Below are 23,678 nucleotides of genomic sequence, written 5' to 3' on the forward strand. Positions count from 1 at the left end.
GAGCACCAGAAGTTCTAGTGGAAGAGTGTAGGTGGGTTTGAGATAAGTGGGGGAGAAGGTTATATCCCTCCGAGATGTTTCGAACGTGAGAAGATGAGATGAGTAGAGATGTTCTTGAAACGGAATATTCAGGAATTGGCGACGTTGTTCGAAGTGGAATGAATGGGCACAACAAGTTGTGAGAAACTACTAGAAGGGAAGTTGTCAGACCAAGTGTTTCGCCGTGGGGCGTTAGTGAGATTGGTTAAGTGAGATGAAGAGTATTCGGAATGATTGGAAATCGTGTGTTGCACTAAAAGTATGGAGGCGTGTTTTGTGGACCAAGTTGAAGTACCTATTCGATTAGTGTGAGTCGAATATGTAGAAAAGGAAGTGATTAGGATTCTTGAGAGGATGATGATTTTGAAGTAAGTTGTCATCCAAGTAGGTCGGATGTTGTAGCGGATGCTTGAGTAAGAAGTTTTAGGTGAGTCGTGCATATGGTAGTAGGTTGAATTGGTTGAACAATTTGGAGTTCTAAGTCTAGTGTGTGAAGTGATTCTCGGAAGAGATTTGAGGAGCTTAGAGAAAGAGATGTGAAGATTAGTGAACCGTTGGTGTTAATTAATCGAGGAAATTAAAGGAAGTAGGTTTTAAAATAGATGAGAATGGAATTGAGAAATATCATAATAGGATTGGTATGTTTGTTGAATCGTTGGAAGTAAGGATTGTATGAGTAGTCGAGTTTATTCGAAGATGGAAGTAGGATAACAATTCGAAAGATTTTGTGAGAGGCTTGCCGAAGAAAGGGTAATTGGATTTGGATAATGACCGGGCAATTAGTGTCGCATGTTGAACGAGATCGTAGATTCTTGGAGGTTGAGATGAAGCTAAGTGAGTAGTAACGTTTTAGAATGATTAGAAATAAGAAAGTTAGCCGTTGAAGAACGTGTTGAGAAGGAGTATATGAGGTCATGTTGGAAGTGACTTGTGTTAAGTGAGAATTTGCGAAAAGGATTATCGCACATGTGAGTAGATGTCGTGTTTTAGCACTTATAGTAAGGAGTTGAAGGCGATGCCTAAGGTAAGTGTCGGAGAGCATTTTGTGGTGCCCAAAAGATAAGAGTGAGTAAGTATTTGCTAAGGAATTTGGATTCATGGAATGGAAGAGTCGGTAGAGACTAGTTTTGTTAGATGCATCGTGGATGTTGACGTAGTATGGTCACAATCGGTGACAATGAAGTAAAAGATTTTAAATTGTTTCATCATGGATGATGGGACGGTAGTGATTTGGTGAATAAGAAACCGATGAGTGAATAAACGGAGAAGATTATGCTTGTTGCAATGCAAGATGATGAGGAACATTGATAAATGGATTATGGGCAAATTGAAGATGTCGTTTGGAATCAACGAGATAGAGGTTATGATTGTTTGGAGAACCAATTTTAGGCGGTAGCCTAATTTTGAAGTAGCAAATTACTAAAAGATTAAGAAGTGGTATTGGAAATTGTTTGTGTTAAGGAATGCAAAGGTTGGTTAAGAGATTACTTGGGAGTAGAATAGTCGTAACGAGATTCGACTCAATGATTGGAGATATGTTAGAAAAGGAATTTGACGGTTAGAGACGGTAGTTTTTAGCATGTGTCGAGGAAGATTTGAGAATGTGGGTCATCAAGTGATCGTTGGAATTGAATTATCGAGTGATATGTTTGGAATGAGATACGATATGAATACGTGATGTAACACGGTTAAGTGATCCATGAAGGAATCAGAGACTTATAGGATTTGTGGAGTTATGGAGTATTCCACGGGAGTATCTTTTCGGAGTGTGTTCGATTAGTTGTACTTGTTGTGGGTAGCGTTATGTGTACCGTAGAATGTGAGTCTGTAGATGTTTCGTGCGAAGTTGACGTTTTAGCGGTTTGATAAGAATGGTTTATGCCGATATCATGATTGTTGACTATCTATCGACAAATTGAGGAACTGGCCGTCCTTGATCTCTTGTTGATAAATGGACAAAAATTGTGTTGGATGGGATAAACTAATTTTGTCAAACTTGGTAATGAGTAGTGTTTGAACGTTTCGTTGGAGGGTCGGATACAGGAGTTATCCGGAGTTGTTTTAGTAGCGTAATTTTCGAGGGCGAAAATCTTTTAAGTGGGGGAGAGTTGTAACGACCCAATTTTCATATTATTATTTTTATGTGTTAAAATATTTTATTTAACGTGGCATTTTAATTAAGTTAATAACTTGAGTTAATTATCGAGAGTTTTAGTTAACGCGCGAGTTAGTGAGAGTTAACGCGGGTTGGGCCAAGTTAGTGGGCTTGAGGCCCAATGGGCCTTGTCTCATGAGAAGGGGGCGCTATATGAAGCCCATTGAGAGAGAATGAGTTCATTTTTCATGTTCTTGTGAAAGAAGAGAGAAGGGAGAGCAAGAGGAGAGCTAGGGCAAGAGCTTGGAGGAGGGATTCGAGGAGCAATCGTGGAGCTTTCGTCGATCCAAGGTAAGAGAGTAGATTTCATATTCGTGGGTGACTCGAGGAAGGGGAGAATGTCGATTTCTCCTCACCCGAACTTCCTCCACCCCATTTTCGTTTTAGTTTGAATGGATTTTCTTAATGGAAATCGATTCTATGGTTCATAACATGTTTAACATGCTTTTATCATGATGTATGAACGAATTTATTGGATAAAATGAAGTTTATGGATGATTAAACTCAAGAACTTTGTGTTCTTGAGTGTTTTGAGTAAAAGTGTTCAATCTTTACTTTTTCGATGTTTATGATGTAGATCTATGAAATGAACCGTCCTTTTGTGTTTACACATGTTTGTTATGTTGGAACAAAATTGATTTAAAAATGTTTGCCCCTAAATCTATAAAGGTTTTGATGATAACAAAGTATTAATTAACAAATTGGAAGGACTAAAAATTTATTTTAAGTGCGCAGATATAAGCATCATTTAAGTCCTGAGTGGAGTTCAGAGGATATGAATTCAGAAGTTCACAAGCGCTCAGAAGATGTTGGACTTCAGAAGTTACAACCTTCAGAGGATGAAGTCTTCAGAACTTTCTGTCTGTCTACAAACTTCATCTACCTCTGAAGATCTCTTTGTAAGCTGTAAAGATTCTCTTTTCCAGTCAACTCTTCTACCAATGAAGAAAAGGACCTTTCAAGCCTGATCAGTTCAGCTACCTCTGTTTTGTCTGTCCTGTCTTGAGAACGTGGGTCTTCAGTTTTGTTAGCTGAATAAGGAAAGTCTTCTCTGCAGTAGTCAAAGTAACTGAAACTCTTTCTTAGTTTTGGATACAACCAACTGCATCAAGACAGACTGCTTGAAGACAAAAGGTTATCAACTCCAACGGTTCTTTTTGCAACGACTCTTTTCTAGTGGTATATATACTAGAAGATTCAGCTACAACAATATATAATTTTATCAAGATTTGAACGTGCGCTGAACAAACTCTGAACTCTGTGATATACAAGCTCTGAACCTCTGTCAAGTGTTTTTGCACTTTAGCCAAATACTCTGTACCACTTTGTATTTGCTCACTTTAGGTTCATCTAAGAGCATTTGTATATTTTTATATACTTTATTATTTACTTGAGGAAACTTAAGCTTGTGTGCTTAAGTGTGAAACTTAAGCTTGTGTGCTTAAGTGTGAAACTTAAGCTTGTGTGCTTGAGTGTGAAGTCTTAAGCTTGTGTGCTTGAGCATAGTTGAGAAGTCTCTTGCTTGTGTGCTTGAGCAGGTGTAATCTTGTGTGATTATAGTGAACTCCCTTGGAAGTGCAAGGGGACTGGACTACTCTCGTTTTGTGAGAGGAACCAGTATAAATTGTTTGTGTGATCTCTCTCTCCCTTTATCTTGTTATTTATTGTGTTACTTTTCCGCTGCTAACGTAGTTGAGTTAAGAACTTGAAAAAGTTTTAACTTAGCTAAAACACAATTCAACCCCCCCTTCTTGTGTTTTCACACCTTCAATTGGCATCAGAGCACCTGGTCTGTTACTTTCACTTAACAGTGAGACAGTAAAGATCTTGTGAGAACACTATGTCTGGAGGAGATGATAGTAGCACTAGAACTGGTGAGGCCAGTGGTGCTGGTGGTGGTCCTAGAAATGCTTTTGGTTTTGACTACTTAAGTAATGAATCACATGAACATAGTGGCAACAGAAAAGCTCCTATATTCAATGGTGATGCTTCATTATTTGAATGGTGGAAAGAGAGACTATATAGCAATATTACTGCTATTGATCATGAGTTGTGGGATTTGGTTGAGTTGGGAGTAACTTTTGAAAACTTAAATGAACATGGAAGGTTGTCCATTGAGCATAGAAAGTTACTCACACCAGCTAACCTAAAAACCTACACTAAGCATCATAGAGTAAAGGACATTGTTGTTGGTGCTATTAGACATGAAGATTATGTCAGAATAGAGGACAAGTCTACTGCTAAATCCATCTTTGATTCTATGTGTGCTACCTATGATGGTAATGAAAAGGTTCAAGAGGCTAAAGCTAGTCTTTTGATAAGGCAATATGAACTATTCACTATGCAACAAGATGAAAACATTGAGACTATGTTTACAAGGTTTCAAATCCTTGTATCTGGTCTTAAAGCTCTTAAGAGAAGTTATTCAACCTATGATCATGTTCAGAAGATTCTGAGAAGTCTTCCTATTGCTTGGAGACCTAAGGTCACTGCAATAGAGGAAGCTCAAAATCTCAAGACTCTGAGTCTTGAAGCTCTGATAAGCAATCTCAGAAGCCATGAGATGGTTCTGGATGCTGACTCAGAAACTAAGAAGAAGTCTAAGTCAGTGGCTTTACAGTCAACTAAGACTACTTCTAAGGCTCTTAAGACTCAGCTTCTTGATATTGAAGAAGAATCTTCTGCTGATGGTCAAGAGGATGAGATGAATGAGGATGAGTTTGCTTTATTCACCAAGTTTCAGCAATGGAACAGATTTAACAAAAGAAACTTCAGAGGAAACAGCTCCAGAAATTTTGTCAGCAAAAAGGATGATCAGAAGAACTGCTTCAACTGTAAGAAGCCAGGACACTTTATTGCTGATTGTCCAGAAATGTCTGCTAAAGACAAAAGCAAACGATACAGCTCAAAGAAGCAACAATTCAAAAGCAAATTGAGAAAGAGTCTGATGGCTACTTTTGAAGAGCTATCATCTGAGGAAGAAGTTGAGGAAGAAGAAGAAGCAAATCTAGCCCTGATGGCTTCAACTGACTCAGATGTAGACTCAGACGATGAATCAGAATCAGATTCAGAAGTAACTGATGAGGTATTTTCTGACTGTTCTAAATCTCAACTTATAACTGCACTTAACAAGGTCATTGAGAAACATCTCAGAGTGTTAAGTAAACAAAAAGTTTTACAAGAAAACCTTAACACTCTGACTGAACAAGCAGAACATTTTCAAGGTCTATATCAAGAAACTCTGAATAGAGTAAATGATCTTGAAAAGGGTTGTGCTGTGTGTCACAAACCTACTGATGAGCAAGAAATGGCTCTTCAACAGTTTGTGCATCTCAACCTTGGTAAGAGCAAAGCTGCTAATCTTGTTTATAATGTCATGAGACATAGAGGAGAGGGAGTTGGCTATGAATATGGTAGAACATATTCAAAGCTAAAGACCTATCCCAAAAAGGTTGGAAAATCTTGGGTTTACTATGTTGTACCTCAGAGTGAGGAAGGAAAGAAATTTGGTACTCTGGAAGATGAGGACAATAATCTGAGAGATTTGGGAAATGACAACTCAGAGGAACCAAGTTCCTCAGGATCTGGGAAGAAAAGCTCAGAAGATAAAAGCTATTCAGAACTTGACAGTATTAGTTCAGATGTTCTGAAAGTTTCAAAATCTGAGGCTTCAACTTCTGGAACCAGAGGAATTCTAGTTCATGAGAAAAGTCAACCTAAAGGCTCAGAAGTTTTTAAAAGAAAGTCAAACCTCAAACCTCAGAGGCAACATAGGACTAAGGTTATTTATGATTCTAGAGTCAGTAAATATAACCAGTCAAATCAATGGACTGGTGATAAATACAAACTCTGGGAGCATAAACAATCCAAGTCCTGGAATAATAACAGAACTCAAACTAAGAAACATTTTCAAAAGAGTTATTATTTCAAACCAAAATCTTTCTCTCACACTCAACAACACAGTAAACATTTGTGGACTAACAAGCGTGGACCCAGAAGATGGGTACCAAAAGCTGAAATTATGTATCATTCAGATTTACCAACTAGGAAAGGATATGTCCTACCTAGAGTATGGAAACAAGTCCTATGCAAAGGAAGAAGGGCTTATGTCCTTGACCAATGGCTGACAAGTTCTCAAGTTAACAATCAGAACTTGATAAATGAAGAGGAAGAATATTGGGATGACTTTATCATTAACTGTGATAAAGAGTTCCACCATAGTGATTAAAGTTGTTTCTCATACAGCCTATCACTCAAAGAAGTATCATGAATCATTCATGGTATCTGGATAGTGGGTGTTCAAGGCACATGACTGGTGACAAGCAACTGTTTTCCAAGCTAACCATGAAAGAAGGAGGTTCTGTTGGCTTTGGAGGAAATCAGAAAGGAAAGATAATAGGTACAGGTACAGTAGGTAATTCTTCCCTATCTATTAATGATGTTTGGTTAGTTGATGGACTTAAACATAATCTATTGAGCATAAGTCAATTTTGCGACAATGGTTATGTAGTCATTTTTAATAAGGAATCATGTACTGTAACTAAACAATCTGATAATTCCGTTATCTTCAAAGGTCTGAGAAAGAACAATGTTTATAAAATTAATCTTTCTGACTTGAATGAACAAAAAGTGATGTGTCTTTTGACCTTGAGTGAAGAAAAATGGATCTGGCATAAGAGGTTGGGCCATGCTAACTGGAGGTTAATCTCCAAGCTTAGCAAGCTTGACCTTGTCAGAGGTTTACCTAAAATCAAATATCACTCAAACACACTTTGTGGTTCATGTCAAAAAGGAAAGATTACAAAATCATCTTTTAAACCTAAGAACATTGTCTCTACCTCAAGACCATTGGAACTTCTTCACATTGATCTCTTTGGGCCAGTTCAAACTGCCTCTATCAATGGAAAGAAGTATGGATTAGTAATTGTTGATGATTACAGTAGATGGACTTGGGTAAAATTCCTAAGAACAAAAGATGAAGCTTATGATGAGTTTAGCATCTTCTGCAAACAAATTCAAAATGAAAAAGGCTACTCTATTTTAAAAGTTAGAAGTGATCATGGTGGAGAATTTGAAAATGAACCTTTTGAAAACTTTTGTGAAAAATATGGCATTCTGCATGAATTCTCTTCTCCTAGAACTCCTCAACAAAATGGGGTTGTAGAAAGGAAGAATAGAACTCTGCAAGAAATGGCCAGAACCATGATGCATGAAACAAATGTAGCAAAGTTTTTATGGGCAGAAGCTGTAAACACAGCATGTTATGTTCAAAATAGAATCTATATCAGATCTAAGTTGAACAAGACTGCTTATGAATTGTTCAAAGGAAGAAAACCTGATATTTCTTATTTTCATCAGTTTGGATGTACATGTTATATCTTAAACAACAAAGTCCATCTAAAGAAATTTGATGCTAGAGGTTATAAGGGTATCTTTATAGGATACTCTGAACGCTCAAAAGCATACAGACTGTATATTTCTGAAACACATACTGTGGAAGAAACTATGCATGTCAAATTTGATGACAAAGAGCCTGACCAAGTGTCAGAGCTTGTGGAAGGTTTGTCTAGATTTCAGGTATCAGAGGATCAATATTCAGATATTCCAAACTACTCAGAACATCCATTCTCTGAAGTACCTCTGAACACAATAGTTCCTACAGACTCTGAACAACCAAGAACTGAAGCATCTACTGAACCTGATGCTGATGAGTCTGAAGATGATGAGCCCCCAAGAAATACATTCAAATACAAGTCATCACATCCAGAGGAACTGATCTTAGGCAACAAGGATAGTCCAAGAAAGACAAGATCTCAACTAAGAAATGAGGAATCATTAGTGGGTCTTATCTCAATGATGGAACCTTCAAAGATTGATGAAGCTCTGAAGGATGATGCTTGGATTGTAGCAATGCAAGAAGAGCTGAATCAATTCCAAAGGAATGATGTGTGGACTCTAGTGCCTAAGCCTTCTCACAAGAACATTATTGGAACAAAATGGGTATTCAGAAACAAGCTGAATGAACAAGGTGAAGTGGTAAGGAACAAGGCTAGATTGGTTGCACAAGGTTATAGTCAACAAGAGGGGATTGACTATACTGAAACCTTTGCACCAGTTGCTAGACTTGAAGCAATCAGGTTACTTCTATCTTATGCTGTTAATCATGGAATAACCTTATATCAGATGGATGTTAAAAGTGCCTTCTTAAATGGTTTTATTTCTGAAGAAGTGTATGTTAAGCAACCTCCTGGTTTTGAAGATATCTCAAACCCAGAACATGTTTTCAAACTGAAGAAATCACTGTATGGTCTGAAACAAGCTCCCAGAGCTTGGTATGATAGACTCAGTAATTTCCTTCTTGAAAAGGGTTTTGAGAAAGGAAAGGTTGATTGCACACTCTTTAGAAAAACAACCAAAGAAGACATTTTAATTATTCAAATTTATGTTGATGATATTATTTTTGGTTCAACTAATGCTGCTTTGTGCAAGAATTTTTCTAAGATAATGCAGGATGAATTTGAAATGAGCATGATGGGAGAGTTGAAGTTCTTTCTTGGAATTCAAATCAATCAGAAGAAGGAAGGAACTTATGTTCATCAATCAAAATACACTAAAGAACTTCTGAAGAAATTCAATCTAGATGACTGCAAGATAATGAATACTCCTATGCATCCAACTACCAACATGGGCAAGTCAGATGATGAAGGAAAGGTAGATCAAAAGGTCTACAGAGGTATGATTGGTTCCTTACTCTATCTGACAGCCTCTAGACCAGATATTTTATTCAGTGTTTGCTTATGTGCAAGATTCCAGTCAGATCCCAGAGAATCTCATCTTACTGCTGTAAAGAGAATCTTTAGGTATCTGAAAGGAACAACTAATCTTGGACTTCTCTATAAGAAATCCAATGATTATGTGCTAAATGGATTCTGTGATGCTGACTATGCTGGAGATAAAATTGAAAGAAAATCCACAAGTGGCAATTGTCAATTTGTTGGTGAAAACCTTATCTCCTGGGCTAGTAAGAGACAAACTACTATAGCTTTGTCTACAGCAGAAGCAGAATACATTTCAGCAGCTAAGTGTTGCACACAACTACTCTGGCTAAAATATCAGTTAGAAGATTATCAGGTAAGCAGTAACAATATTCCTTTATATTGTGATAATACTGCAGCCATTCATTTATCTAAAAATCCTATCCTACACTCTAGAGCCAAACATATTGAAATTAAACACCATTTTATCAGAGATTATGTTCAGAGAGGCATTATAGATATTAAGTTTGTTGATACTGAAAATCAATGGGCTGATATTTTTACTAAAGCTTTATCTGTTGAAAGATTTGATTTTATAAAGAAACATCTGAACATGTCTTCAATCTCTGAATGAAAATTTTTTTTGGCAATTAAAGTGTAAGAGGTTATGTATATCAGAACTTATGATTCAGAACATCTGAAACACAAGCTCTGAAGTACTTAACTCTGATAGAGAATTTTAAATAACTCAGAGGCTCTGATTATTTTAGTGGGAAACGTTTAGTATTCACTGCTGAACAGTTGTCCATTAAAATAGCAGTTACCGAGTAAATTTCTGCACGTGGTCTACGTGTGTCAGGTAGTGGGTGGTTAATGATGATTTTTGGTATTCAACTTTCTGTCAATTAGCGTAACTTCCCATATTTGCTATTTTCGTGTTAACTGTACTCATTTAAATAAACTTACACAATACACTTGCACACTATTCACTTTCACAACCTACACTTTCATATTCTCTCTAAACCTCCAACAAATTTTCTTTCTCTCTCGTTAGTCTTTCCAAACCTTACCCTAATCTCCAACAATGGCTGGTACTTCATCTTCTTCGTCAAAAAGGATTCCACCGTTTATTTTCAAGAACCTTCAGATTGTTGGGAACGAGATGGAATTCCCAGAGTCTGAACTCACATTTCTGTCAGAAAAGATAGTTGATTTCGACGGTTTGAAAGCTAATGGTTTCGACGTTAAGCCGTACTTTATCACTCAAGGTTGGGATAAGTACTTCGACATGCTTAACGGTCCTATCTACCCAGATTTGTTGAAGAAATTCTGGATGAAGGCAAAGGTGTTTGATAAGCATGAAGCTAAGAAGGAAGAGCTTGCTGCAATAGAAAGAGATCCTAGTCTGAAAGGTAAAACTAGGAAGGAAATGGGTTTGCTGGATTATACAGGTATACAGATTAGGTCAAATATCTGTGGGATGAACATGGCACTCTCGCCCATTCATTTCAATGCTCTTCTTGGTCTGCCTAACTCTGGGATAGAGTTAGATGTGTTTGAAAAGGATACAAGATTCAGAGATGATCTTCTGCATCTCATATGCACAGACTTCTCCTTAAAAGGGAAAGTAAAGGGTTTGACTGATGAATGTCGAGTTCTTTTCAAGATCATCATAGCAGCTATCAGTCCAAGGGTTGGTGGGACTGATACAATCTCCTGGACGCATCGTCATCTGCTGTATTTCCTTCTGACAGGAAAGAAGGTAAATCTGGGAGATTACTTCTTTGAAAGGATTTGTGAAGCCATTTTTGCAAGTAAATCTCAGAGGAAAACTACTATAGTTTATCCTAGGTTGTTGTCAGACCTTCTGCATCAAGGTCATGTTGTTCAGAACCTAAAGAAATTTCACCCAGAGCTTGTGGAGAAGAAGTTCACTCCTGAAATTCTTCATGCTAGTTTCCTTACTAAGATGCGCCTTATTGCATCTAAGCCTGTTGCACCTCCACAAGAGCTATCTGTTAGACCTGAAGATCGTATGTATGTAGAAGGCTACCCAGTTATATCTGAAGCTGATGCTGAGCATGTGATTCAGGACTACTTAGAAGTGCTCAGACAAGAAGGTTTGGTTGTTGATAGAAGTATGGTTCCTCCAGCTCCTGTAAACATGTATAAGCCTAAGAGGAAACCAAAGAGGAAAGCTGATTCTCAGGATGAGCAAGTTAAGCCAGATCTTCTTGCTCAGAAGAAGGTTAAGGTTGAGCAATCTATGGCTGAGCAAAGAACTAAGAGGAAGCATGAAGAAACTTCAAACAAGGCTGCTGAAGGAGCTTCTAAAAAGCCTATTGTTATTGAGGAAGACAGTTCATCTGAAGAATCTGAGTCTGAAGATGAAACTGAGTCTGATGAAGAGACAATTGCTGAGAGACTTCGTAGAAGACCTGCTCCTATTTCTAAAGATAAAGGTAAGTCTTCTAAGTATGTTTTTAATGAAAATGAGATTGGAATAGGTTACACCAAACCTCTCAGAACCATTTTACCAACCTCTGATAATCCAACCTCTGATAACCCCCTATCTGAACTCGAAAAACATCTGAGTCCTGACCCTCTAAATAATCACCCTCCTTCTCATGAAACTCAACACAAATCTAGCTCACCTCCTAAACCTACATCACCTCAACCTCAACCTCAACCTGACATTCCACCATCTGAACCTCAACCAGATATTCCTGTCACTAAACCAACCTCTCCCACAAAACAATCCTCTCCACCTCCTGAACCAACCCCTGAACAAATTGCTCCTGAACCAAACCCTGAATCTAAATCCCCTGAACCATCTCCTGAACATATTAACCCTGAATCAACTTCTGACATTTCATCATCTGAACCAACCCCTGAACCCCATCCTAACCCAAGTGCTGAACATGCTTCTCCTGAGCGTATTCACACTTGTGCTCCCAAGCCCTCAGATGCAGAAGTTGTGGTTATTGACAACCCTGCTCCTGAAATACCTACTCTCTCTACCATTCCCAATCCTTCACCCTCATCATCCAACACCTTTAGTAATCTATCCACTCAATTTCATGAAGACTTGCTTAGATTATCTACAATAAAGGACAGGTTCTTAGTTTGTCCTTCTGATGTGGACCTCGAAGTATCACGCATTAAGGCAAGGATTTGCAATGCTTTGGATGTTGCTGCTGCAAAGGTTAAGGCTGTTATTGGTAAGCGGGATCTGGAAGGTATAAGCTTCATGAGGGATAGTCTGGCTAGGGCTGAGTTGAAAAGGTTAACGCCATTCAATCATGAAGAGCATGAGCGTGCTAAGCTTGTTGCTATAGCTGCTGCTGTAAGGCGTATGTCTGCATTCAAAGATTGCTGGGTTGATTCTACTCTTCTGCAACGTCTTGAGGATCAAAGGATTGAGAATGAACGTCTGGAAGAAGCTGCTGCTAGAGTTGCTGAGTTAGCAAATGAGCTACATAATTCGGTTACCACAGAAGAGGATGTACTGGATGTGCTTGCTTCTCAGAATCAAGAGGATGTGCTGATGATAGATTATCCAGAGGAAGGTGAACCCTCTGATAAAGGCAAGGCACCTGTGGTTGAAGAACCAGAACATGTGATTGAAGATCAAGCTCCTGTTATGGCGGATCAGTTGCAAATATTTCAAGAAGCCCTGAGGGAACAGCAAGAAGGTTTAGAGCGTCAAAGAGCTGCTCAAGAGACATTGGAAACCAAGGTGGATGGTTTAGTTTCCAATGTGGGATCATTGAATGATAAATTCGACCAACTCTTAGCCTTTCTTAAGAAACCCTAGGATTCTATGCACCTGTTTTTTTTAAGTTTTCTTTCTTTATTATCCTCTGAAGCTATGGTTGATTTTCTTTTAAGCTATGGTTGATTTTCTTGATTATGTGGTTTGTTATATGTTTTGTTTGCTTTGCTTGTGATTATTTTCCTTGTTAAATTAGAACATAAGAACACAAGATGCTTTCTAAAATCAAAATTTTTTATTAATGATCTGATAATGTTGAGTACATTGGTAAAAAGAAAAAGAAAAAGACAACCTAATCCTAATCAGATGGATAAAACTCAGAAGAAATCTCTGATTTCTCCTCAGCATCCTCTGATGAAATATCAATGGGATCTGGGTTTTGCTCCTGTTCTTCTTCTTCTTGTTCCTCTTCTGGAACATAGCCAGCCAAGAACTCAACATAGTCAGCATCATCTTCATTCTCTTCAGCTTCTGAGTCTGATGAGATGATTATTATCTCAGCATCTTGTGGTTTCTTGTTGTCTTTTTTATCCTTCTCTTCGTCTTCGCGTTTCTCTTCGTTCTTCTTTCTCTTAAACTCTGCGATGCGTAAACTAAATCTTTTCATTATTCCTATTTTCTCTTGCTTCACTTGTTTACTCGTGTTTTTACGTGAAGAAGGCATGTTAACTCGTTCACTTTTTATAAACCTTTGAGCGCGTTGGTTTTCGTTTTTGAAATTAATTCACCTTTGTAACAACCACTCTTTTTCTTTGACTGTCTTGGTTATATAACTTTGTTTTACTTTTTGATAATGACAAAAGGGGGAGTAGTTACGCATTAATTGATAAGTTCCAAAACTGAAACCACGCCTTTTATCTCGCTTTTATCTGTTATGTTAAAAGTTGTTACGTTTAAGTGGTTTTACGTATTTCAAGGTGGAGACTAAGTTAGTTGAAACTAAAATAAATTTCATAAGTAAGGATAAGTTAAGAGTGCAATTTTAACTTAGCCTTATGAGACTTAGGGGGAGAGCTTGCAAACCTCTCACTCTGAAGAAAGATATGAAACTTATTTTATTTCAAAATTATCTTAATCTTATACTAAATTAAAATATCATGGATAAAACATAAAGTTCAGACTTTATGAAGTATCAATCTTAGGGGGAGCTTGCAAACCTCATAAACCTAAGAGAAACATGATAAGTTAATTTAACAACAATTGTCAATTAATACTTATGTTTGTCATCATCAAAAAGGGGGAGATTGTTGGAACAAAATTGATTTAAAAATGTTTGCCCCTAAATCTATAAAGGTTTTGATGATAACAAAGTATTAATTAACAAATTGGAAGGACTAAAAATTTATTTTAAGTGCGCAGATATAAGCATCATTTAAGTCCTGAGTGGAGTTCAGAGGATGTGAATTCAGAAGTTCACAAGCGCTCAGAAGATGTTGGACTTCAGAAGTTACAACCTTCAGAGGATGAAGTCTTCAGAACTTTCTGTCTGTCTACAAACTTCATCTACCTCTGAAGATCTCTTTGTAAGCTGTAAAGATTCTCTTTTCCAGTCAACTCTTCTACCAATGAAGAAAAGGACCTTTCAAGCCTGATCAGTTCAGCTACCTCTGTTTTGTCTGTCCTGTCTTGAGAACGTGGGTCTTCAGTTTTGTTAGCTGAATAAGGAAAGTCTTCTCTGCAGTAGTTGTAACGACCCGATTTTTAGTAAATCGATATTTTATATATTTGCTTATATTTTGGGTTAGTGTTAAATATTTATTTACGCGACCTATAATTATTTAGCGCGAACTTAAGTTTGTGAGCGAAACCTTTGTCGTGTTAATGGGCTTGGGGCGTGTGAGAGCTTAATGGGCTTAGGCTATTGGGCTTGGTTCATGATCCATTGGAGAGTAGTATAAGTAGCAAGTCAAACTAAGGAATAGTATCATAACTTGTTTTTCATGAGAAGTTTGAAGTTTGTGAGCTTAGAAGCAAAGCAAGAACCCTAGGAGAGCAAGAAGAAGAACTCGAGCAAGGAGAAGAGATTTAGAGGCCAAGAATCATCATTCAATCCAAGGTGAGAGTGGTTAAGCATAAGCTTGGGTGATCCAAGAGAGGGGAGGTGTCTAGCCTCCATTCCTAAACTCTCTCATCCAATTTCTTTGGGGTTTTGGGTGAAGTTTCTTTATCATAAACATGTCTTTTCATCTTAGTATGCTTAATGAACATCTAGGAGGGAATATGTTTATGTTTGATGATGGTTTTGCATGTTTATGCAACTTTGCTTATTTTGCAAGAAATTGACATGATTTTGTATGTGTGATGTGTTTTGGTGTTTTTGATTGTTGATTCATGTATATATGTATGGTATATACATGATTGATCACTTGTTATGCATTTATAACATGTTTAGATGTATTTTTGAGTGGAATCAATGTTAAACCGCCTTAGAAACTCAAGAACAGATATTTTCTGGTGTAGTTCGCTACGGATTCGCTACGGATTCGCTTAGCGAATAAGTTCGCTACGGATTCGCTACGGATTCGCTTAGCGAATAAGTTCGCTACGAGTTCGCTACATGTTCGCCATGTACCTGTAACCCTCTGATGTAGTTCGCTACCTGTTCGCTACAGCGAACGTGTTCGCTACGTGTTCGCTACGTGTTCGCTACGTGTTCGCTACGTGTTCGCTACGGGTTCGCTCAGCGAACAGCTCTGTGACAGCAATTTTTGTTAATGTTTGTAAAGTGTGTGTATCCATGTATTTGGTTTCGTTTTGGTTTGGAATTATTATATGTTTAATAATTGTGTTGTGTAATGGCATTTATATAAAATGTCAAAGAAGAATATTAAGGTTTGTATACTTTAATAAAGAGGGATATCAGCTTGTCTGATAAAGAAGTAAGTTGGATTAGGTTATCCATTTGTGAGTTTACCATATGTTTGGTATTTGCATGACATTCATACATTCATGCATTATTTAGGGATTTCAGACTTGTCTGATAAAGAGGATATTGGGCTTGCCCAATAAAGAGGATATCAAAGGTCAGGTTCTTTGATAAAGACGATGGTACCACATGCATTAGTCGTGTCTAGGTTGGCATGACATTGAATGTTTGGCATTAGTCGCGTTTAAGTAAATGTGCATTTATTTGGTAAGTGTTATGTGAGTTCTTTGTGTTGTCCGAAACGACGTGAAACTATCTGGTTGTGTATTTGTGAGTATGTGTTATCTGGTGTATTGCTTATTGAGGCATGTGTGTGAGTTAGTAATACGTGATAGGTTGAATATAGGTGCGTTTCTATATTCGTATGTATGTGATTATGTTTACTAACTCTCTACCTATTTGTTATGTGCTGGACCTTTGGGGGTTCAGGTATTCAGGTCGAGGTTTCGATCGAGTTTTAGCTGTAGATCGTTTTGCGTGTGGAGCACTTTTGGTGAGGAGCTAGTGTAGGCTACCTTTGTATAGTTTTGTTAAGTTAGTTTGGTTGTGATGTATATTAGTGCTCTGGTATGTTGTAACATCGAGTCGGGGATCGTTTGTATTCTGTCGTATATCGATGCGAACATCTTAACTTATGTTTTATGTTAATGAATTATCTTTTGAACTATTTTGTTCATTGCTTTGAAAATCCTTTATTAATGTTTTCCGCTGCGACGTTTCGTGTCGTGTGCACGATCGTTTTATAAAAATGTTTTTCCGTAGCGCTCCGGCTACTTATCTTTAAAAAGTTTTTAAGATCACGTTTTTAAGGGTAGTTAGTTCGGGGTGTTACAATAGTTGGTATCAGAGCAGGTCGGTTCATGTGAGCCATTAGGATTTTCTTTCTCTTGTATGAAGCATGTGTTGGGTACACTGTTAATACATTCTAACGTCGAGTTGTGATTCGTTCAGGAATCATGGCTGCTACTAGGACCAACGCGTGGATCGCAGAAGCTTTAGCTACGTTGACTACTTTAGTGGCACGGGATAATGACCCTGGAAGGAATCAAGAATATGTGTATTGCTATAAGTGTGGCGAGCGAGGTCATAAGCCTTTTGAGTGTCCGAAGGAGCTGGACAAGTGTCTCAGGTGTGGAAGGATGGGCCACAAAACGGAAGCGTGCAGGGGGAAGTTGACTTGTTACGACTGTGGTGAAGATGGCCACAAGAGTGTTGAATGCAAGAAGCCCAAACAGGTCGTCGGAAAGGTGTTTGCATTGGGTGATGAAGATGGCAAGGCCAAGTCCAGTTATTACAAGGCCATGAAGGACAGGAAAGGTAAAGGACTGGAGCGCAGTAAGCCCTACGACATCGTGGAAAGAGGTAGTAGTAGTGGTAGGAAGAAGCAAGGAAATGGTCAATGCTACAAGTGTGGTGCGAGGGGTCATATTTCTTACGGCTGTCCGCTTAAGGATGACAAGTGCTTTAACTGTGGAAAGTTAGGGCACAAGGCTGAGGTTTGTCGTGCAACGAAGGTTGTTTGTTTCAATTGTGGCGAAGAAGGTCACAAGAGTCCGGCGTGCAAGAAACCGAAGATGCCGCGTTGAGGGTTCGTTCTCTGTTTTATCTCTTAGGTAATTTCGAGGGCGAAATTCTTTTAAGGGGGGTAGAGTTGTAACGACCCGATTTTTAGTAAATCGATATTTTATATATTTGCTTATATTTTGGGTTAGTGTTAAATATTTATTTACGCGACCTATAATTATTTAGCGCGAACTTAAGTTTGTGAGCGAAACCTTTGTCGTGTTAATGGGCTTGGGGCGTGTGAGAGCTTAATGGGCTTAGGCTATTGGGCTTGGTTCATGATCCATTGGAGAGTAGTATAAGTAGCAAGTCAAACTAAGGAATAGTATCATAACTTGTTTTTCATGAGAAGTTTGAAGTTTGTGAGCTTAGAAGCAAAGCAAGAACCCTAGGAGAGCAAGAAGAAGAACTCGAGCAAGGAGAAGAGATTTAGAGGCCAAGAATCATCATTCAATCCAAGGTGAGAGTGGTTAAGCATAAGCTTGGGTGATCCAAGAGAGGGGAGGTGTCTAGCCTCCATTCCTAAACTCTCTCATCCAATTTCTTTGGGGTTTTGGGTGAAGTTTCTTTATCATAAACATGTCTTTTCATCTTAGTATGCTTAATGAACATCTAGGAGGGAATATGTTTATGTTTGATGATGGTTTTGCATGTTTATGCAACTTTGCTTATTTTGCAAGAAATTGACATGATTTTGTATGTGTGATGTGTTTTGGTGTTTTTGATTGTTGATTCATGTATATATGTATGGTATATACATGATTGATCACTTGTTATGCATTTATAACATGTTTAGATGTATTTTTGAGTGGAATCAATGTTAAACCGCCTTAGAAACTCAAGAACAGATATTTTCTGGTGTAGTTCGCTACGGATTCGCTACGGATTCGCTTAGCGAATAAGTTCGCTACGGATTCGCTACGGATTCGCTTAGCGAATAAGTTCGCTACGAGTTCGCTACATGTTCGCCATGTACCTGTAACCCTCTGATGTAGTTCGCTACCTGTTCGCTACAGCGAACGTGTTCGCTACGTGTTCGCTACGTGTTCGCTACGTGTTCGCTACGTGTTCGCTACGTGTTCGCTACGGGTTCGCTCAGCGAACAGCTCTGTGACAGCAATTTTTGTTAATGTTTGTAAAGTGTGTGTATCCATGTATTTGGTTTCGTTTTGGTTTGGAATTATTATATGTTTAATAATTGTGTTGTGTAATGGCATTTATATAAAATGTCGAAGAAGAATATTAAGGTTTGTATACTTTAATAAAGAGGGATATCAGCTTGTCTGATAAAGAAGTAAGTTGGATTAGGTTATCCATTTGTGAGTTTACCATATGTTTGGTATTTGCATGACATTCATACATTCATGCATTATTTAGGGATTTCAGACTTGTCTGATAAAGAGGATATTGGGCTTGCCCAATAAAGAGGATATCAAAGGTCAGGTTCTTTGATAAAGACGATGGTACCACATGCATTAGTCGTGTCTAGGTTGGCATGACATTGAATGTTTGGCATTAGTCGCGTTTAAGTAAATGTGCATTTATTTGGTAAGTGTTATGTGAGTTCTTTGTGTTGTCCGAAACGACGTGAAACTATCTGGTTGTGTATTTGTGAGTATGTGTTATCTGGTGTATTGCTTATTGAGGCATGTGTGTGAGTTAGTAATACGTGATAGGTTGAATATAGGTGCGTTTCTATATTCGTATGTATGTGATTATGTTTACTAACTCTCTACCTATTTGTTATGTGCTGGACCTTTGGGGGTTCAGGTATTCAGGTCGAGGTTTCGATCGAGTTTTAGCTGTAGATCGTTTTGCGTGTGGAGCACTTTTGGTGAGGAGCTAGTGTAGGCTACCTTTGTATAGTTTTGTTAAGTTAGTTTGGTTGTGATGTATATTAGTGCTCTGGTATGTTGTAACATCGAGTCGGGGATCGTTTGTATTCTGTCGTATATCGATGCGAACATCTTAACTTATGTTTTATGTTAATGAATTATCTTTTGAACTATTTTGTTCATTGCTTTGAAAATCCTTTATTAATGTTTTCCGCTGCGACGTTTCGTGTCGTGTGCACGATCGTTTTATAAAAATGTTTTTCCGTAGCGCTCCGGCTACTTATCTTTAAAAAGTTTTTAAGATCACGTTTTTAAGGGTAGTTAGTTCGGGGTGTTACAGTAGTCAAAGTAACTGAAACTCTTTCTTAGTTTTGGATACAACCAACTGCATCAAGACAGACTGCTTGAAGACAAAAGGTTATCAACTCCAACGGTTCTTTTTGCAACGACTCTTTTCTAGTGGTATATATACTAGAAGATTCAGCTACAACAATATATAATTTTATCAAGATTTGAACGTGCGCTGAACAAACTCTGAACTCTGTGATATACAAGCTCTGAACCTCTGTCAAGTGTTTTTGCACTTTAGCCAAATACTCTGTACCACTTTGTATTTGCTCACTTTAGGTTCATCTAAGAGCATTTGTATATTTTTATATACTTTATTATTTACTTGAGGAAACTTAAGCTTGTGTGCTTAAGTGTGAAACTTAAGCTTGTGTGCTTAAGTGTGAAACTTAAGCTTGTGTGCTTGAGTGTGAAGTCTTAAGCTTGTGTGCTTGAGCATAGTTGAGAAGTCTCTTGCTTGTGTGCTTGAGCAGGTGTAATCTTGTGTGATTATAGTGAACTCCCTTGGAAGTGCAAGGGGACTGGACTACTCTCGTTTTGTGAGAGGAACCAGTATAAATTGTTTGTGTGATCTCTCTCTCCCTTTATCTTGTTATTTATTGTGTTACTTTTCCGCTGCTAACGTAGTTGAGTTAAGAACTTGAAAAAGTTTTAACTTAGCTAAAACACAATTCAACCCCCCCTTCTTGTGTTTTCACACCTTCATGTTACACTTGAAAACAAACTTATTTGGGATTTAGAACATCAAACTTGGATTTTTTGAGTAGATTTCTTTCCTCTGTGTTAGCAGGAGTCATCTGCATGATAGTAGGGGTTCTATGTGTTAGCAGGAGTCATCTGCATAATAGTAGGGGTTCTATGTGCTAGTAAGGGTTCTTGCATGATAGTAGGGGTTCTATGTGCTAGCAGGGGTTCTTGCATGATAGTAGGGGTTTTATGTGTTAGTAGGGGTATTACCTGAACTGTTATTTGTAGTAGGGGTTCTCTGGTATAGTATGAGTACTCTGTGTTAGCAGGGGTATTACCTGAACTGTTGTTTAATGGTTTTAAATGCTACTGATTGTTTATAACCATGATTAATTTGTATTTTGATGAATTGTTGATTATATGTGTGGAATATAATTGTTGTTGATTGTGTTGATGATGTTTGTTTAAATGTCAAAGAAGTATATTAAGGTGTTAATCAACTTAATAAAGAAGGATATTAGAGTATGTTATTCTAATAAAGAAGTATATCGAATTATGTTATTCGATAAAGACGGATATTAAGGTATAGTGTTATCTTAATAAAGACGGAATGTTGGATAGTGTTCCACATTTATAAATGACGAGCTTAATGCTAATTAAAATGATTGTGAGTGAATTCATGAAAAACATATACATGCATTCATGAATTGTTGTTGTATATTGGCTTGTCCAATAAAGACGGATATCGAACTATATTTGTTCGATAAAGACGAATATTAGAGGTGAGATACTCTAATAAAGACGATGGTACCACATGCATTAGAGGTGTCTAGAGGACATAGCATGAATGTGAAGCATTAGATTGCATTAGGGATTATGTGTGCATTTTATGATAAATGATGTTTGACACATACTTGGTAAATGTTGATTGTTAATCCGTATGTGAGGAGCAGAGTCCGTCATGACTATAAAATGAACAACGCAGGGTCCGTCATGACCATAATCTGAACAATGTATTTGTGTTGTTAGATTACATTAGGAACTTTATGTATATTCCTATTTGTGACTGAGTTATGTGATATTTGTGGATGTTTTGGTATTGTCCGAGACGACGTGAAACTATATGTTTGGTGTACTTTGTGGATGATTGATTATGTAATAAATGAAGTATATGCATGATATATGAATATGCATGAATGATGGTGATGTATATGTATAATGTATGATTATGCATGTTTTTATGAAGAGGTGTTTAAGTACCATTTACTTACACTTGTATATTTTGAGTATGTTGTCTAACTCTCTTTTATGTGTTATGTGCTGGACCGTTGGGGGTCCAGATTTACAGGTTTTGTGGTATTCGATGTCGAGTCGTCGGTGAAGCTCTGCTCTGATTGTGACACGGGAAAGGGTTGTATTTAGACTATAGGGTCTTTATGACTTTCGATATTTATTTGTAAAACTATACATTTTGATAAATGATTATTCTGTATAAACACTGTTTTTACTAATTAATTACATTAGTATTATTTTGATTGAAGAGTGTAATGCTCGAACCATGACTTTTATAATAACAAAACTTTGATTTTCCGCCGCGTATTTAGAGAAAGATTTTATTAAAGGTAGAAATATAAAACTAATGGGTTTGGGTGTTACAAAAACTGTGTACCCAGGGTTTGCCATGCCTAAAAGCATGGAAAATTACAAGTGGGAAAAAGGTACAAAGTTTTCATCAAAGAAGGAATTTCAAACTGCCATTGCAACTTATGCTGTACACAATGGGAAAGATGTAAAGTTTCAAAAAAAATGACAAAGAAAGATGCAGAGTTGTGTGCAAGGGTGGTTGTAAATGGTTTCTATTATGTTCTAAGCTACCACATGAGGATACATGGCAAATAAGAACAAAGAATGATGTACATTGTAACTCATGCTTAAGAGATACTAATGTGAAGTTAATGACTTCAAAGTGGCTTGGGAAAAGATTAATTCCTACTATTAAGGAAAATCCAAACATCAAGTGCACAGACATTTGTATCAAAGCACATCAGAAATGGCACTCTGGAATTAATAGGATGAAAGCATACAAAGCTAAGAGGGTTGCTATTGATATAGTGGATGGTTCATTCAAAGAGCAATTTCTTAGATTGCATGACTACTGTAATGAAGTCATCAAGTCTAACCCACTCAGTACAGTCAAGTTGAAAGTACAAAATACTAGTGTTGTTGAAGGTCAGGACATTATTGTTGAAGATTATGTGGATAGGCCTATGCTACCTAGTTTTCAAAGACTTTACATGTGTCTTGATGGATGTAAGAAAAGTTTTTTGAAATGTAGGCCTATCATAGGACTTGATGGTTGCTTCTTAAAAGGTTATTATGGTGGGCAAATACTGGCTGCAGTGGGTAGGGATCCCAATGACCAAATGTTGCTAATTGCATTGGCAGTAGTAGAAGCAGAAACAAAGGATTCTTGGGCTTGGTTCCTTGATTTGTTGGTTAATGATCTAGGTGGCCAACGCATCTGCAAAACATTCACTTTCATTTCAGACCAACAAAAGGTACATTGATATTTATCTTACTCTTTTTAAAAAAGTTATAATTTCTATTTTATTGTATGAACATGTTTTTTATTTGTTTATGTTAGGGGCTGTTACCTGCTATGCAAGAGCTTCTACCTGGAGTTGAACACAGGTTTTGTGTTAGACACCTCTGTGATAACTTCAAAAAAAGGTTTCCTGGAAAAAAGCTTAAAGACTTGATGTGGAAAGCAGCCAATGCAAGCTATGCACAAGCATGGCAAAGAGAGATGAACGAAATCAAAACAAATAATATTGATGCATTCAAGTATTTGCTGAAGATTCCACCCAGACACTGGAGCAAATCTTATTTCACATTTAATTCAAAATGTGACACATTGGTTAACAATATATCTGAAGCATTTAATAGTGTTATTATTGAAGCAAGACAGAAGCCAATTGTCACAATGCTTGAAGATATAAAAGATTATCTGATGGATACATGGACTACTAGAAGAAACAAATATGATCACTTGCCCGATGGTTCAGTTATGCCAAAGATTCAGGAAAAAATGGAGGAAGAACGAAAATCATGTAGAAGATGGAGTTGTAGGTAAGATTATTCAGCTTTACTTGTTCTGCTTCTCATTACTGCTTCTTATTTATATATTCAGAAATTATTTATTTATATATTCAGCTTTACTTGTTCTGCTTCTCATTACTGCTTCTTATTTTGGCAAGGTTGGCTGGGGAAAAGATTTATGATGTTGTTTTAATAAGAAACGCGGATGTAACCACTGAAAAGTATATTGTTGATCTCAACAAGATGGAATGTACATGTAGAAGATGGATGCTCACAGGATTACCTTGTTATCATGCAATGTGTTGTTACATAGATAGAAAAGAAGACCCTACAATTGTTATTCCAGCCATTTACAGAAAGGAGACATATAAAGAGGTTTATAGTTCAATTATTTACCCAACAAGTGGTCAAAACATGTGGGATAAAACAAACAACGTTGATATACTACCACCGCCATTGAGAAGGGCTCCAGGTAGACCAAAGAGATCAAGGAACA

The 23,678-nt window shown here is 37.4% G+C and overlaps 1 protein-coding gene across 1 annotated transcript; it reads left to right on the forward strand.

Annotated features, from left to right (window-relative positions):
* The first annotated feature begins 21,722 nt into the window (after nucleotides 1-21,722).
* Nucleotides 21,723-23,074, forward strand: LOC123904759. Its single transcript, XM_045954384.1, has 4 exons — nucleotides 21,723-21,872; nucleotides 21,955-22,641; nucleotides 22,728-22,927; nucleotides 23,044-23,074. The coding sequence occupies exons 1-4, from the start codon at nucleotides 21,723-21,725 to the stop codon at nucleotides 23,072-23,074; spliced, it is 1,068 nt and encodes a 355-aa protein (XP_045810340.1).
* The last annotated feature ends 604 nt before the right edge of the window (nucleotides 23,075-23,678 follow it).

Source organism: Trifolium pratense, linkage group LG2, assembly GCF_020283565.1.
Source record: "Trifolium pratense cultivar HEN17-A07 linkage group LG2, ARS_RC_1.1, whole genome shotgun sequence".
In the NCBI taxonomy this organism is placed as follows: Eukaryota; Viridiplantae; Streptophyta; class Magnoliopsida; order Fabales; family Fabaceae; genus Trifolium; species Trifolium pratense.